We start from the raw sequence: 16,705 nt of genomic DNA on the forward strand, positions 1-16,705 counted from the left end.
GTCAACCCTGTCTTATGCATTTGGCCACAGGTTCTCATCCACGTCACATCTTATGTAATCTTGTGCAATACACCTAGGAAAGAATATTTTGGCATGCCTGGTCCATCCCTGGCAATCTTCTGCAGATATGTCCAGGCATTCAGCATTCATTGCATCCAGGAGAGACATTTGATCATGTGGATGGTGGTCATAAACCTTCCACCTCCATGAGGAAAATAATTCCTCTATGGGGTTGAGGAATAGAGAGTAAGGAAGGAGGAAAAGTGACATCATCCTGGGATGGGCTGCAAACCACTCTGTGACTGCCACATTGTCCCATACAATTACAAACGTTGGCCGATTTCGCCTCACTGCAACCCTTTCCTCACCTGGCACAACCCTTCCGTAGAGGTCATCCAGGAATGAAATGAGACGCTCGGTGTTGTATGGTCCAATTAGCGGTTTGTGTAACAGCAATCCATCAGAAGATATTGCCAGGGACATCTACTGTGGCTCTTTTCCCAATCACATTCCTTCCTCGCTGCCGTGTTTGGGCCAAGTGGAAACCAGCCTCATCCACAAATATGAATATGTGGGGTGTTTGCCTTGCTTCAATCTCCATGACTCTCTAAAATAAATCCACAAGGCAACATAAGAGTTAAGCTATTACTGTAGTTTACATTACACCTTAAAACATGCCATTGTGTGCCTCTGCCCTGTTTGGTTTTGTTCAAAACCAGTTCTGTATTTTATAGTCATCTTACCTGGACTTATTGGTTCCTGAGTTGCTTGACTCGTTCAGAGTTCCTCTCAAAGGGGACAGTGTACAACTGCTTCATCCTGACTTGATGTTGTTTCAGGACTCTAGAAATATTTGTTATGCTTACATTGTCTGCCAACACTCGTCCCCAATCTCTGTGAGTTTTATGCCATTGTTTCTGATGACCATATCAACAATTGCAGTTTCCTGCACAGCAGTTAAAATCCTACCTCTCCCGCCTGTGGGTGGCAATCGTTGGGTCCTAAGCAGAAGTACAAAAACATTTACAATTACACACAAGTAGGATTTGGAGGCTTTGTTCAATTTACTTCTGTAATGTGCAGTTCAGTCAGATGCCCTTGCAGAATGCACATCTTACCTGTTGTTTTGCCGGAAATTTCTCAGAATAGATGCCACTGTTGAGCGTTGCAGATTTGGCTGCACTCTCAGACCAGCCTCTCTCATTGATAGATCATTATTTATTACATGATCAATTATAGTAGCCCTAATCTCATCTGAGACTACAGCTCTTGATCTTCCTCTCAGTCTTCTTCCACCACGCATACGTACTCCTCTCCCTCTCCCAGCCACTCTTCTTCCTCTGTCGGCCACTTCTCTATCTCTGGCTGGGTCCATGTTTACATTACAGTACAGCATTATTCCTAGATGTCCCATTTTGTATAGATGGTAATGTAATTGAAAGACTAACACCTGGGTAGGTGTTCAGCTACAATGGGAATCAGCTGTGGTTGGTCTAATTGTTTTGATAGTATTTCATTTTTTAGATTTGGAATATATTTCAATACGGTATTACTGTAGAAATGTAGCAAATGTATGTCTTGTTCAATTTTGTGTTATTTTAGGTTTTGAACTTAAGTTTAACAGTTTTGAAAAGAGTATGCAAACATGTGCAAATTGGCCTGTAGGTACATAGAGTTTTGGTGGTGGTTGTGTCTGAGTGAGAAAAGAGTTCATGAAAATTGAAAGATGTAGTCATTGAATGCATTTTGTGCCAAAGCAATGAAAAATGATCCATAGTTTAGCCCACATAGACTGCTGTTGTGCTCACTGTGTGAAGAGTTTTGAAAAAGTGACCTAAGTATTGAGAAATGGGTCCTAGCTATTGTAAAAAAAAAACCTGTAATGCAAGTTGATTGGTATTGATTGATTCTGGTTCAGAGCCATTTCAATGACTGCCCCATAGAAGGAGTGACACGGTTGTCCTTTCTTGAGTTTCAAATGTGCTCATTCCAGAACTTAAACCATTGAAGTCCTACTGCATTTAATATAATTCCATTCCATATTAATATTTAACTTGCGATGACGGTCCATTCTATTTTGAGTGTGTGATCATTTTTGTTTGTGTGTGTGTGTGCATGTGCGTGCGTGTGCGTGTGTGTGTGTGTGTGTGTGTGTGTGTGTGTGTGTGTGTGTGTGTGTGTGTGTGTGTGTGTGTGTGTGTGTGTGTGTGTTTGTGTGAGTGAGAGAGTCTATGTGTGCATGTGTGCGTGTGTGTGCGTGTGTGTTTGTGTGTGTGTGTTTGTGTGAGTGAGAGAGTCTGTGTGTGCATGTGTGCGTGTGTGTGCGTGTGTGTTTGTGTGTCTTTGCCTCTATTTGTCTGTTGTGAGTGCTGGAGTTGTTTAGGATCAGTTGGCTGGGGACACCTGGAGAGTTGCTAATCACCATCAGGGTTTCTGGAGGATGGTATTGTGCACGACGACGAAGCCTGGAATGTGTGTGTGTTAGTCAGAACGAAAACATTCCCCTTTGTTACTACCTTCAATGAAGGAGGAGCAAGGCTAGATCACAGAGTGAGTTCATTGTGTGTGTGTGTGTGTGTGAGAGAGAGAGAGAGAGAGAGAGAGAGAGAGAGAATCTAAACCAGTCTAGCTCCAGTTTCAGTCTGACAGTGTGCCTGGGAGGGCTGCATTCCAAAGCACCATTTCACTGCGCTCTCTGCGATCTGGGCTACAACTACTCCTGACATATTTCAACGTACAGCTTTTGGACTTGTTGTACGCTCGGATTTCCTTTCCACTCGGACTTATCGAAGTGAAGAGTCGGGCAACCAACTAAAAGGAAGCCGAAACCAACAGGTAAAATAAGAGTAAACCTCAAACTCTGTTGTAATAGCAGGTTTGTCTTCCTTCTGTCTGATGTAAATCAGAATGTAGTGGCTTTTACTGCTGGCTTATACTGCATGGAGACAGGTAAGACATTCACAAGAGCAATTTTGACTTCTCGACAAGGGTTGGAGTCAACTCTATTAAACCCAGTCCTTGGAATACATTTGAATACTTTCTTGAAAATAATATAAATAATGAGAACCTTTCGTAAATTACAGTTGTGCTAGTTTCCTTATTTGACTGATTTGAAATTGACCACAAATCCTGCTTTCAATTGGTGACTGCCGTACCAAAACATTGTCAATCTCAAGAGTTGGGGCTATGTTGGAGAAGGTTTTTAATTCACAGAAAGTGGCATTTCGAAACATAGAACCTACACACGTTAGCTGCTGTATCACATGGGTGCAATGAAATGAATAAGCTAAAGTTGACTGTACAATATGCTTCCTGATGTTAAGGTAGAGGCAAGTTTTCTTATTTTTATGATGGCAAATCACTGTTCTTGTGTTTGTGTTAAAGGGGTTGTGTGATTCTGCCTCGGGGTGTTGTCAGTCTATGGTTAAAACTCAGTGCCCACTTATACAGTACTCTTCTTTGTCTGATAAGATAAGCTGTGATGCATAGAAATAATATTGGTCTATATTGGTCTATGTTAAAACTTTGAATATTCATCTGTTTGCAGACGATACTGTTATGAATGCCATTGCCCCACCTGTAGACCAGGTGTTGTCAGAGCTGCAATCTGACTTTGTTGCCTTACAAAATGCCCTGGTTGGTTTAAAACTTGTACTTATTGTGGGCAAGACTAAACATATGTTGTTTTCTAATTCTCGCAAAAATGTTTCAGATGGACTACATATGTATTAATTGACTGGTTCTCCCATCGATCGGGTTCCCGCCTATAAATATCTGGGCTTTTGGATTGACAAGGATTTAACGTTTAAAAAACATACTGATTTAAAGTGGGCGTATTATTATTTTTTTAAATAGATCTTGCCTCTACCTTAACATCAGGAAGCATATTGTACAGTCAACTTTCCTGACAGTTCTTGACTATGGTGACATAATTTACCAGAATGCAGCAGCGATTTCTCTTAAACCTTTGGATGCCGTCTACCATACCACCCCTTGCTTTATCACAGGTGACGGTTTTAATAATCATCACTGCATCCTGTATCAAAAGGTTGGCTGGTCCTCATTAAAGAACCGTAGATCACTTCACTATTCACTTTTTGTTTACAGAGCTTTACTACACAAGTGTCCAACTTTGTTGTTGAAGTATAAAAAACATGAGTTAGCAAATTTGTTGACGGGGTTAGTTTAACTCTTGAGATTACTCTGAGGATTTCTTTTACATTGTATTGGTTGTTGTATTGTTGTGACCATGGCACCCTTGTGAATAAGACCATGGTCTCAATGGGGTTTCCCTGAATGAATAAAGAATAATAATAAAACATAACCTACTACAACTACCTCTGCAATATCACTCAATTAGCAGGAGAGAACTAGTCTTCTGCCATATTTCATTTTAGAGTCACATCTATTTCATTTGGTGTGCAGGTATACAACTTTGATTATGTTTACATTTTTTGGGCATCTGACAACGTTCGCACTCTCAAATTTAAACTTGACATCTTTACATGACATATAGTCAAACAAACATTAATATGTCTTGTAACAATCACCCTGAACTTTATCTTGGGTAATAGTCAAACCAAACCACCTCTGTTTAAACTAGAGAGCACTGCATATACTCTCCTCTCTGAGATGTGTTTGTAAACAGACAGTGTGGTGTAGAGGTATGTGTAGGAGGGGAGGTGCCCTAAGGAATGTCAGTCTATCATTATTACATTCCATTCCTCCACTTAGCTAACCTACCAGCAGGTCTGCAGTTCCGCCTCGGAAATGGATAACTCAATATAAGGGGTTATTTCTACTAAAGCTGGTTGTGGTAGATTGGGCTGGAATAACCTGAAACTCTGCATACCTGCATCTCTCATGTTCTCTCTCTCTCTCTCTCTCTCTCTCTCTCTCTCTCTCTCTCTCTCGCTCTCTCTCTCACGTGCTCTCGATCTCTCTCTCACGTGCTCTCTCTCTCAGGTGCTCTCTCTCTCAGGTGCTCTCTCTCTCAGGTGCTCTCTCTCTCGTTCTCTCTCTCACGTGCTCACTCTCTCTCTCTCTCCCTCACGTGCTCACTCTCTTTCTCTCTCTCTCCCTCATGTTCTATCTCTCTCTCTCTCTCATGTTCTCTCTCTCATGTTCTCTCTCTCTCTCTCTCTCTCTCTTTCTCAAGAGGGACTCTGAGGAGAGAGCTATCCTCCCTGGTCAAACAATGTGTGTGTAGAATATAGAAAAAACAAAACAATGTATGTGTGCATGTGTGTGTGTTTCTGCAGCAGTGTAACCTTGCGCCTGTGAGAGAGAGGCAAATCCTACCTACATCCTGCATTTACCCTGTACTCTGTCACTATCACTGTCTGTTAGAGATCTGGGCTTACAAGTACTGGCTCTCCTCTGCTGACTGTATTTTGTCGTAATGTTAAATTATAACCTAACTTAAACAACCTCATAGGCAGAGCATGTACAACAATTTTGAATATGTTTAAATGTCCCAGAGACATTTTGGTTACAAGCACATTTAAAAATGACTACTTGGTTCTAAATAAATGGTTCTAAATAGTACCAGATAGGGTTTCCTTGGCTTGTAACCATAGCGGAACCGTTTTTGGTGCTATATAGAACCCTTTTTTGAAAGGCATCTGTATTGTGCTATAAAAAAAACATTTCCCAAGGTGCTACAAAAAAAAACATTTTCTAAGGTGCTATAAAGAACCATTCAAAAAGGTTCTATATAGCACCAAAAAAGGGTTCCGCTATGGTTCCAAACCTTTCTGGAGCTACAGTTGAAGTCGGAAGTTTATATACACTTAGTTTGGAGTCATTAAAACTCGTTTTTCAACCTCTCCACAAAATGTATTTTTAAGAAACTATAGTTTTGGCAAGTCGGTTAGGACATCTACTTTGTGCATGACACAAGTCATTTTTCCAACAATTGTTTACAGACAGATATTTCACTTATAATTTACTGTATCACAATTCCAGTAGGTCAGAAGTTTACATACACTAAGTTGACTGTGCCTTTAAACAGCTTGGAAAATTCCAGAAAATGAAAACATGGCTTTAGAAGCTTCTAATACGCTAATTGACATCATTTCAGTCAATTGGAGGTGTACCTGTGGATGTATTCCAAGGCCTACCTTCAAACTCAGTGCCTCTTTGCTTGACATCATGGGAAAATCAAAAGAAATCAGCCAAGACCTCAGAAAAAAATGGTAGACCTCCACAAGTCTGGTTCATCCTTGGGAGCAATTTCCAAACATCTGAAGGTACCACGTTCATCTGTACAAACATTAGTATGCAAGTATAAACACCATGGGACCACGCAGCCGTCATACCGCTCAGGAAGGAAACGTGTTCTGTCTCCTACAAATGAACGTACGTTGGTGCGAAAAGTGCAAATCAATCCCAGAACAACAGCAAAGGACCTTGTGAAGATGCTGGAGGAAACAGGTACAAAAGTATCTATATCCACAGTAAAACAAGTCCTATATCGACATAACCTGAAAGGCCACTCAGCAAGGAAGAAGCCACTGCTCCAAAACCGCCATAAAAAAGCCAGACTACGGTTTGCAACTGCACAAGGGGGACAAAGATCATACTTTTTGGAGAAATGTCCTCTGGTCTGATGAAACAAAAATAGAACTGTTTGGCCATAATGACCATTATTATGCTTGGAGGAACAAAGGCGAGGCTTGCAAGCCTAAGAACACCATCCCAACCGTGAAGCACGGGTGTGGCAGCATCATGTTGTAGGGGTGCATTGCTGCAGGAGGGACTGGTGCACTGCACAAAATAGATGGCATCATAAGGCAGGAAAATTATGGGGATACATTGAAGCAACATCTCAAGACATCAGTCAGGAAGTTCAAGTTTGGTCGCAAATTGGTCTTCCAAAAGGACAATGACCCCAAGCATACTTCCAAAGTTGTGGAAAAATGGCTTAAGGACAACAAAGTCAAGGTGTTGGAGTGGCCATCACAAAGCCTTGACCTCAATCCCATAGAAAATTTGTGGGCAGAACTGAAAATGCGTGTCCGAGCAAGGAGGCCTACAAACCTGATTCAGTTACACCAGCTCTGTCAGGAGGAATGGGCCAACATTCACCCAACTTATTGTGGGAAGCTTGTGGTAGACTACCCGAAACGTTTGACCCAAGTTAAACAATTTAAAGGAAATGCAACCAAATACTAATTGAGTGTATGTAAACTTCTGACCCACTAGGAATGTGATGAAAGAAATAAAAGCTGAAATAAATCATTCTCTCTACTATTATTCTGACTTTTCACATTCTTAAAATAAAGTTGTGATCCTAACTGACCTAAAACAGGTCATTTTTACTTGGATTAAATGTCAGGAATTGTGAAAAACTGAGTTTAAATGTATTTGGCTAAGGTGTATGTAAACTTCCGACTTCAACTGTATATTGAACCCATGTTCATGATTCTATATGGAAGCTTTATGGAGAATGGTTCTATAAAGAACCTTCCTCAATCTTAAATGTTCTTTGTTGATCCGTTTAAAAGCCTAGTATTTTATTCTTGTGCCTGATTTATTCAACTGTTCTCAAGGCCATACGTGAATCTTTCACAAGACACCATCACTGGCCATATTCCTGGATTTCCCATACTCGGTCCTGGGGACCATATGTTTTGGTTTTTGCCCTAGCACTACACAGCTGATTAAAATAGTGAACTCTCATCAAGCTCTGAATCAGCTGTGGAAACCGGGCAAAAACCAAAATGTACATTCCTCGGGGTTCCCAGGACAGAGTTTGCAAAACTCTGCCATAGTCATATATAATCTGTAAAGGCATAACAGAACACATTAGATCAACTGGAATGACATTCTCACTCACGGATGCACAAAAATAACTGTGCGCAAACCACGCCCCAAAATATTCTAATGAGCAGCTCCCCTACATTTTTTGCACTAAAAGAGCAAAGAACCCTTTTGTGAACTGTTAAGAACCATTGGAGAGCTCAAAGGGTTCTTTGGGTCATTATGGTTCCACATAGAACCATCACTCTTCCCCCCCCAAAAAACATTGAGGATCCCTAATGTTTTTGTGTGTACCCTGAAATGAAAACTCTTGGTCATTTTAGTTTTTCCCACAATTATAATTGTATTATGCTGTACTACTCTGTGCCAATGTGTATAAAACCAGCACTTTAGGCCACAGACATGTTAGGAATGTCTTTAATAGGGAAGGGAGATGTCCAAAACCCGTTTCCCCTGTTTCGGTTTCTTTCTTTCTCTCTCCTCAAAAATGTAAATCTTCAACAAATGTCTCCCCCTCAGTGCTTCGGAGAGAGATAGAATGTCAAGCAAAAGAGTTCAAGGGAATGAAAAGCAGGGCATGTTGTGGAGGGAAGGGGAGTATGAGGGCTGTATTTCATTCAAGACAGTTGTTCCCTCCCTCAACAGTTCTAGTTCACTCCCTTACACATATCTTAAATGACTGTGCAGGTGAAGGCTAAGCAATAGCATCATATTGTTTTCACTACTATTGAAAGCATCTTTGGGTCCGATAAAAGTACTATATAAATCCAACGTATTTATATAATTTGTAGTACTAATCCAGTCATGGTTAGATTTGTGAAAGGGGTTTCGGAAATGAAAGTTTCTGAAATGAAATACACCCAGAGTGTTATTTACATTGAATTTTTTGTTGTTTAGCAGACACTCTTATCCAGAGAGACTTAGAGTTAGTGCGTTCATCTTAAGATAGCTAGGTGGGACAACCACATATCTCAGTCATTGTAAGTACATTTTTCCTCAATAAAGCAGCTATCAGCAAAGTCAGAGCTAGCAAAGTGGTGGGGGTGAGGGGTCAGGAAGGGGTGCTGTGGGACTATTTAAGATACTCTTTGAAGAGGTAGGGTTTCAGGTGTTTTCAGAAGATGGGCAGGGACTCTAGGGGAAGGGTTCCACCATTCCACCATTGGGTGCCAGGACAGAGAAGAGCTTTGACTGGACAGAGCGGGAGCTGCCCTCCCGTAGGGGTGGGAGGGCCAAGAGACCAGAGGTGGCAGAACGGAGTACTCGGGTTAGGATGTAGGGTTTGAGCATAGCCTGAAGGTAGGGAGGGACAGTTCCTCTTGCTGTTCCGTAGGCAAGTACCATGATCTTGTAGTGGATGCGAGCTTCGAAAGGAAGCCAGTGGAGTGTGGGGAGGAGCGGGGCAACATGAGAGAACTTGGGAAGGTTGAACACCAATCAGGCTGCAGCGTTCTGGATAAATTGCAGGGGTTTGATGGCACAAGCGGGGAGCCCAGCCAACAGCAAGTTGCAGAAGTCCAGATGGGATATGACAAGTGCCTGGATAAGGACCTGTGCCGCTTCCTGTGTGAGGTAGGGTCGTACTCTACGGTAGTTGTAGAGCATGAACCTGCAGGAGCGAGTCACTGATTTGATGTTTGCAGAGAACAACAGGGTGTTGTCCAGGGTCACGCCAAGGTTCTTTGCACTCTGGGAAGGTGGACACCTTGGAGTTGTCAACTGTGATGGAGAGGTCTTGGCCTTTTGAGGAGCAACATTCTTAGGCTGCCTTGGTGTCTGTGTCCTCCTCTCCCTCTTCTTCCTATCTCATCCTCCTCTTCCACAGAGGTATTATGTTCTGTCTCTAGGTTTACAGCATAGGAAGCCATATTTTCCTATCAAATTCTTAGGTGCAGAGCCGCATTGAATTGTTTTTTGCTCATACCAGGATATTGACACCAATGTAACACAATACACCTCCTCCTCCCCTCACCTCCCCTTACTCTCTGGTCGGTTCTGCCTTCTCTGGTCAGGCATCAACACAGATGACAGGTACAGGACTGTAGGTGTAGGATTTCAGAGTTAGGCGGTCACATTTTTCCCACAAAAGAAGAGTGTGAGTTTTCCTGTTGAAGTCTTCAGCTCCAGTTATGGGAATATGGACCAAACTAATTTCCTCCATTGAAATACCTGATATTTGCACCTAGGAGTTATAGGTTGATTTGGTCCTGTGAAATAGTTTCTTATTTGAACTCAGTATATTGACATTTCCCCTCCTCTCTCACAGGTGGATGCTGTGGTGGCCATGTTCCTCTGAGTTTGATTGACAGGCCAAGATGGAGCTGAAGGTGTGGGTGGAGGGCGTGGTCAGAGTGGTGTGCGGCCTATCATTGGAGACTTCCTGTCAGGATGTGGTCATCGCCCTCGCACAGGCTATTGGTCAGTCTTTGTCTGATGTAATTTATTTTGTTGTTCATTCGTTTCAAAGCTTTTAGAGCACAGTTTATCAGTTTATTCCTTCCAATCTCACTCCTGTCTTGGTGTGTCTTTTCCACAGGTCAGACAGGTCGCTATGTTCTCATCCAGAAGCTACGAGGCACAGAGAGGCTGCTTGTGGCAGATGACTGTCCCTTAGAGTCTCTGTCTTATCTAGGTCAGCTGGCCATCGAGGTCCAGTTCATCTTGCGTCGCACAGGCCCCTCCAGCACTGAAGGACCTAACAGACCCACCCAGGATTGGGTCCACCCTTTTCCCAGGCACCCTACACCCGTGCCCTCCAGATGCCGAGAGCCGAAGAAGGCCCTCACTTTCAACCTTGGTCCTTCTACAATCCCCAGAAGGACTAAAGCTAACAAGGCCTGGTCACCTAGTCCAAGAGCCTCACCAGAGCCCAGGGCCTCGCCTGTTCCATCCCTGGTCTCCCCCACCGCCTCCCCTCCCCCACTCTCCCCGTCCGACCCGTCCAAGGAGGAGGTCTTCAGGCAGGTGCTGCAGCAGCAGGAGATGCTACAGGACCTGGAGTCCCATCTGATGGCTTTGGAAAGGGAGGCAGAGGTGTGGGAGATGGGGAGGCCTGTAACTCCTGTCCCAGGCCTGAATCCAGGTCTAGTAGAGGAGATGGATGTCCTGGAGACAAGGCTGAGACAGAACGAGGCAGAGCTGCATGGGGATTACTGGGAGAAGCAGATGCAGCGAGAGAAGGACAAGGAGCAGGGTACGTAGTCCATTAAATTCCAGTCACTTCAATACACCTATCAATCCCCTCAGAGGCAATTTCGAAAACATATCCTAGGATATCAGTATATGTTACACATCTCCTACGCACACGTAATTTATGCAGCAATAATGTATGTAACCTAGGAATATGTAGGCCTACACTCATATACAGTAGGACCATCCAGGCACTAACACAGATTTGTATTGGCGGTACAGATATCCAGGGACATCTGCACCAACTCTACGCCTCTATAGATGAATACAGCTTCCGGCTCAAGGACCTCCAGACCCATTCATCCAGGCTGGGGCAGGACTTTCGTGTTGAGGCCCACAGACGGAGCTCTCGTCCGGGCACCCCGCAACCAGAGGAGGCCCTGGGACCGCTGAGGGAGGAGCTACACAATCGGTTTCAGAAGGGGGCAGAGCTGGACATGTCATTGACAGAGACGAAGAAAGCATTGCAGACTGCAGAATTGCGATTACAGGTACAGTTTAATACATAACCACTGACGGAGTTTTTCATGAGATCTGACGACTTTCTAGTTCCTATTATGGATGCCGTATGTTACGGCATCCATTTTGCTTCATGAAGATACCAATGGGAATTGAACCATTTCCCTTGTCTCGCCAATAAATCCCTCTTATATGGAAACTCTAACCTGTCCAATTGTGTTAGATTACTAGCCTACACTCTTAGAAAAAGGGTTCCAAACCCTCTGGAGAAAGGGTTCTATATGGAAACCAATAGGGTTCTATCTGGAACCAAAAGGATTCTACCTGGAACCAAAAAGGGTTCTTCAAAGGTTTCCCCTATTGCCGAAGAACCCTTTTAGGTTCTAGATAGCACCTTTTTCTGTGTATGTAGTGTATGTAGCAATCAGACTATAATCCCTTCATTGTGTTCAATGACACAGAATAACTGACAAAGCCACTCACCGCTAAACGTCTCACAAGAGCTAAACCCAGCGAAAGCAACCTAGGATATTCAGTATAAAAGAGCTTTGTTCAAAGATGGTTGCGTCACATTCCATATAACTTGTTTGGGGATTGTTCTGTATATCTGACACTGTAAACCCAGAGGCAGTACATTGTATAACTCGGCAGTCTGGGGGTTAACTGTATCCTGTAATAGCAGGTGAGCAATTAAGAGGAGCTATTGAGCTTGAGAGGACACCTGTAGAATACACCTGTGTTGTCTACCCAGAGACGAAAACTTGCCTTTGGCTTCCTGTGTTAATAATAGAACGACTGCCTTTCCCTACGCTTCATTATGGGCCGGTTACCCAGACGGATTAAGCCTAGCCCTGAACTAAAACGTTATTTCAATGCACATTTTCCATTGAGCATGCCTTTTAGTGCAGGACTAGGCTTAATTTGTGTCTGGGAAACCAGCCCTATGACTTTTTTGGATGCTCATCCTCCCCCGAATCTTTTATTCCGCCCCCATATGGCTACAAACCTCATTACTAGAGTAGTATCAGATGAGATCCTACTACATTATCAGAATTTTCAGAAGTGTTATTTTGACCTCATAGTGTGGAAATATCATAAAACCACAGGAAAATAATGTTTTTAACTGTACTGCCCGATTAACAATCAAGTTTACATGAAATTGTCTATGTTTGACACTGAAATAACATGACATCTTGTCTCTGCCCTCCAGGAGAGGTGTGAGGCGCTGGAGGAGCTGAACAAGGAGCTGAGGCAGTGTAACCTGCAGCAATTCATCCTGCAGACGGGTGTTCCCCCTAGCCCCTCTTACTCAGACCACCCCCTCCCCGACCAGACACACCCCCGCCTCCAGCCCATCGCCACGCCTTACCTCTGCATAGCAGGACTACTGGAGGATGACCAGACTGACACTGTGACTGTATGCTAGAAGGTATGCTAATATGCTAAAATGTTTCATTGGTGTCATGCCAAACTGTTCGACACATTTATTCCTATCTAACCTATTCCTAAATGGCTTTAGCCAGAAGATGCCCCGGGACTCTGAGGGAGGAGCTACACAGCTGGCTGCAGCACAAAGTGGAGCCGGACTTGTCACTTGCTGACTCAGTAAAAAGCTCATGGGAGCATCTGGATGACTCTCCAATTGCACTGTGTGTGTGTGTGTGTGTGTGTGTGTGTGTGTGTGTGTGTGTGTGTGTGTGTGTGTGTGTGTGTGTGTGTGTGTGTGTGTGTGTGTGTGTGTGTGTGTGTGTGTGTGTGTGTGCGTGCGTGCGTGTGTGTGTGCCCCTTGCATTAGAGAACAAACATGTTGGTTGATAATTTACTATTAGTCAATTCTAATTATCTCATGTATGGAATGTACATTCCAAAATTGTGTGTGTGTGTGTGTGTGTGTGTGTGTGTGTGTGTGTGTGTGTCTGTCTGTCTGTTTATGTGTTTGGATGTGTTTAACTATTCTTGTGAGGACCAGAAGTCCCAACAATAATAGTAAACAAACAACATGTTGACCAACTGGGGACATTTTGTTAGTCCTCACGAGGTCAAATGTTATTTCTAGGGGGTTTAGGGTTAGAATTATGTTGAGGGTTAGGTTTAGATTCTAGGGTTAGTTTTAGGGTTAGGAGCTGGTTAAGGTTAGGTTTTTGGGTTAAGATTGGGGTTAGGGTTAAGGCTAGGGTAAAGGTAAGAGTACGGGTTAGGTTAGTGTTATGTTTAGGGTTAGGAGTTATGGAAAATAGGATTTTGAATGGGACTGAATTGTATCCCCACAAGGTTAGCTGTACAAGACGGTGTGTGTGTGTGTGCTTGTGCGTATGTGTGTGTGTGTGTGTGTGTGTGTGTGTGATCTATAGCCAGTGGATTGGTTGACTTTTAATACGCTATATGCAACATTCTAGTATTAATGTATCTATTAACTTTAAAATATTTTATGAAATATTAATGTTCTAAAGATGTACTCCCTATGCAATAAAGATTACTTAATGTATCTCAGTTTCATTTTTTTGTACATTTTATTTAACCAGACATTAATTGATTGACAGTGCAATATTTCATGAAGGCCTAAACTGTTAGAAAACAGTGTGCTCCAATGGGGACAGCAGTAGAACCCTTTAGTAACCCTTTTTTCTAAGAGTGTAAAACCATCCCTGACCAGCACAGGGCATTAGGGATGTGACTATCCTAAAAAGTCCACAGCTGTTTACTGATCATGTTTTACATTTATATAGTAAAGTCATGTGGGCAACTTGTTCCTTTCAACAGCAAAGCGCTATGGTGAAGTTAGCTTGGTGTTCAATATTGACTTTGGCGTATAATAATGTTCATAACTAACGGACACTCGGGGGGGGGAAAAAATAACTAAATTGTTATGCTTGAGTAAAAGTAAAGATACCTTAATAGAAAAAAGTCAAAGTCACCTAGTAAAATATTACTTGAGTAAAAGTCTAAACGTATCTGGTTTTAAATGTACTTAAGTACTGTGGTGGAAAAAGTACAACATTGTTATACTTGAGTAAAAATAAAAAGTTAAAGTAAATGCTATACATCAAATTCCTTATATTAAACAAACCAGACGGTACAATTTTCTTGTTTTCTTTTATTTACCGACAGACATTGGCACACTCCATTCCTCAGACATCATTTCCAAACGCAGTATTTGTTCATAGTGAGTCTGTGACGCACCCAAAATGTATGTTTTCTCCTGTTTAACACAAACTATGATCTGTTTACGTGGTTCTATGCCTGGGACTTGTAACAGATTTTTGGGGGCTCGTCCAGGATCGGCGCCACCTGTTGGTTGGGAGCTGATCTAGTGATCTATGACAACCGGGACCAAAGAGAAGCTGAGCCTGTGTTCCAGGACATCAGAGCGAGAGCGGTGGCTATGAATCAGAAATCTGGGACTGCGTACCTGCGTGAGGGATAGAGGTTGCCATGTCGACAACAGGAGTAGAGCCTGGTGTGGGACATCAGGAAGTTCCTGCTTGTTCTCTCAGCTGAGGAACTCTTTAAGGTCAAGTTCAAGACAAAGATCCATCAAAGATGTGTAATGAGGAGGGCTGTTTTGATTTTAGCAATGCTTTTATGTATAGTAAGTCTTTGCTTGAGTCTGAGGATATGGGGATGGTTAAATTGTTCATTTTGAAAGATTCCATTGATCCTCTTATCCAGGCCCATAGTGTAACTGTTACACCACCTGCTAGCACTGAGGTTGATGTCGAGTCACACAACACACTCTCCATCCACTGATGCAGTGAATGTAACCACAGCTAATGCAGCCCCTGACATACTACAAACAGAGTACCAGAAGTTACTCTTAGGCCATGAGGAGCTAGGTAAGAAAATCCTCCAATGTAAACTCATTCCTACACTACAGCCTGTTGAGACCCGGCACACAGCACCACATAGTTATCCACCACACAGTAGCTGTCATTCTGAATCTGTACCACACCAGACACATGAGAAAGCGGTTTCCCTAAGAGAGCTCTCCTGACACCGCAGAGAATAAAAAATACAGGGGGATCAGATAAGCGACCATGTGTCAGACATAAGCTACAACAATGTTTGCAGATGGAAGAAGGTACCAAAGATAACTTCAGTGATCCAAAGATAATCAGAAGTGTACTGAGGATAAGAAAGCCAGCGAACTTCAAGGACATGCTCATAAATAAGGATGACATCACAGTAGCTGAGCTCAAGGGGTTTCTCTAGTCTCATCTGGGGGAAAAATATTGCACATACATGTAACTGTTCCAAGAGCTACTGTGCACCAAACAGAATGAGCATGAGATGCCACAACAGTTCCTTTACCAAGTTAAAGGGCTAAAACTGAGAATTTGTTCGTGTCTAAACAAGCCAATGCTGACAAAGTACAGCTCAGAGACAGTCCAAGGTGTATTCCAACACACAGTGTAGCAAGGACGAGGGCACAGGCATGGTGATGTCCGCAGGGAGCTGAAACCTCTCCTCTCAGACAACCAAGTAAGTGATGAAGAAATACTGAGGCATGTAATGAAAATGACTAATGATGAAAGCGAGAGAAAATGTGGGCTAGGATCAACACCCGGCCATGAACCTACAAATGTTTTCACTGTGCAGCTTGAGGAAGAGCCTGGTAAAGGTCCTAATGCTAAGGAAAAGGTCCCATAAATGCAAAAATACCACCACACAACAACTGCACAGGATGAAGCACTAACAAACATAATAGATTCCTTGAAACAGCCAGTTCAGACAGAGCACACATCCCAGTGTTCCGCAAATAGGCCTCCTAGGACTACAGTAGAATGCGAAAGTATTCACCCCCCTTGGCATTTTTCCTATTTTGATGCCTTACAACCTTGAATTAAAATGAATTTTGGGGGGTTTGTATCATTTGATTTACACAACATGCCACTTTCCACTTTGAGTATGAAAAATATTTTTTATTGTGAAACAAACAAGATATAAGACAAAAAAAACTAAACTTGAGCATGCATAACTATTCACACAACCTGAAAGGCCGCTCAGCAAGGAAGAAGCCACCGCTCCAAAACCGCCATAAAAAAGCCAGACTACGGTATGCAACTGCACATGGGGACAAAGATTGTACTTTTTGGAGAAATGTCCTCTGGTCTAATGAAACAAAAATAGAACTGTTTAGCCATACTGACTATCGTTATGTTTGGAGGAAAAAAGGGGAGACTTGCAAGCCGAAGAACACCATCCCAACCGTGAAGTATGGGGGTGGCAGCATCATGTTGTGGGGGTGCTTTGCTGCACGAGGGACTGATGCACGTCACAAAATAGATGGCATCAT

The 16,705-nt window shown here is 42.9% G+C and overlaps 1 protein-coding gene across 2 annotated transcripts; it reads left to right on the forward strand.

The window, feature by feature from the left end:
- Positions 1-2,656: 2,656 nt before the first annotated feature.
- Positions 2,657-13,282, forward strand: LOC115167597 (ras association domain-containing protein 7). 2 transcript variants are annotated; one of them, XM_029722177.1, is made up of 6 exons: positions 2,657-2,835; positions 10,031-10,182; positions 10,301-10,957; positions 11,176-11,444; positions 12,623-12,841; positions 12,932-13,282. In XM_029722177.1, the coding sequence occupies exons 2-5, from the start codon at positions 10,080-10,082 to the stop codon at positions 12,836-12,838; spliced, it is 1,245 nt and encodes a 414-aa protein (XP_029578037.1). In that variant the 5' UTR covers positions 2,657-2,835; positions 10,031-10,079; the 3' UTR covers positions 12,839-12,841; positions 12,932-13,282. The 2 variants fall into 2 exon arrangements, with proteins under 2 accessions (XP_029578037.1, XP_029578039.1); XM_029722179.1 differs by having other exon boundaries at positions 12,936-13,282.
- The last annotated feature ends 3,423 nt before the right edge of the window (positions 13,283-16,705 follow it).

Source organism: Salmo trutta, chromosome 29, assembly GCF_901001165.1.
Source record: "Salmo trutta chromosome 29, fSalTru1.1, whole genome shotgun sequence".
Lineage (NCBI taxonomy): Eukaryota > Metazoa > Chordata > Actinopteri > Salmoniformes > Salmonidae > Salmo > Salmo trutta.

Coding starts and splice junctions, on each gene's coding strand:
- LOC115167597 (XM_029722177.1), top strand. CDS start 10,080: ATGGAGCTGAAGGTGTGGGTGGAGGGCGTGGTCAGAGTGGTGTGCGGC. Junction 10,183..10,300: donor CGCCCTCGCACAGGCTATTG/GTCAGTCTTTGT, acceptor TCTTTTCCACAG/GTCAGACAGGTCGCTATGTT. Junction 10,958..11,175: donor AGAGAAGGACAAGGAGCAGG/GTACGTAGTCCA, acceptor TTGGCGGTACAG/ATATCCAGGGACATCTGCAC.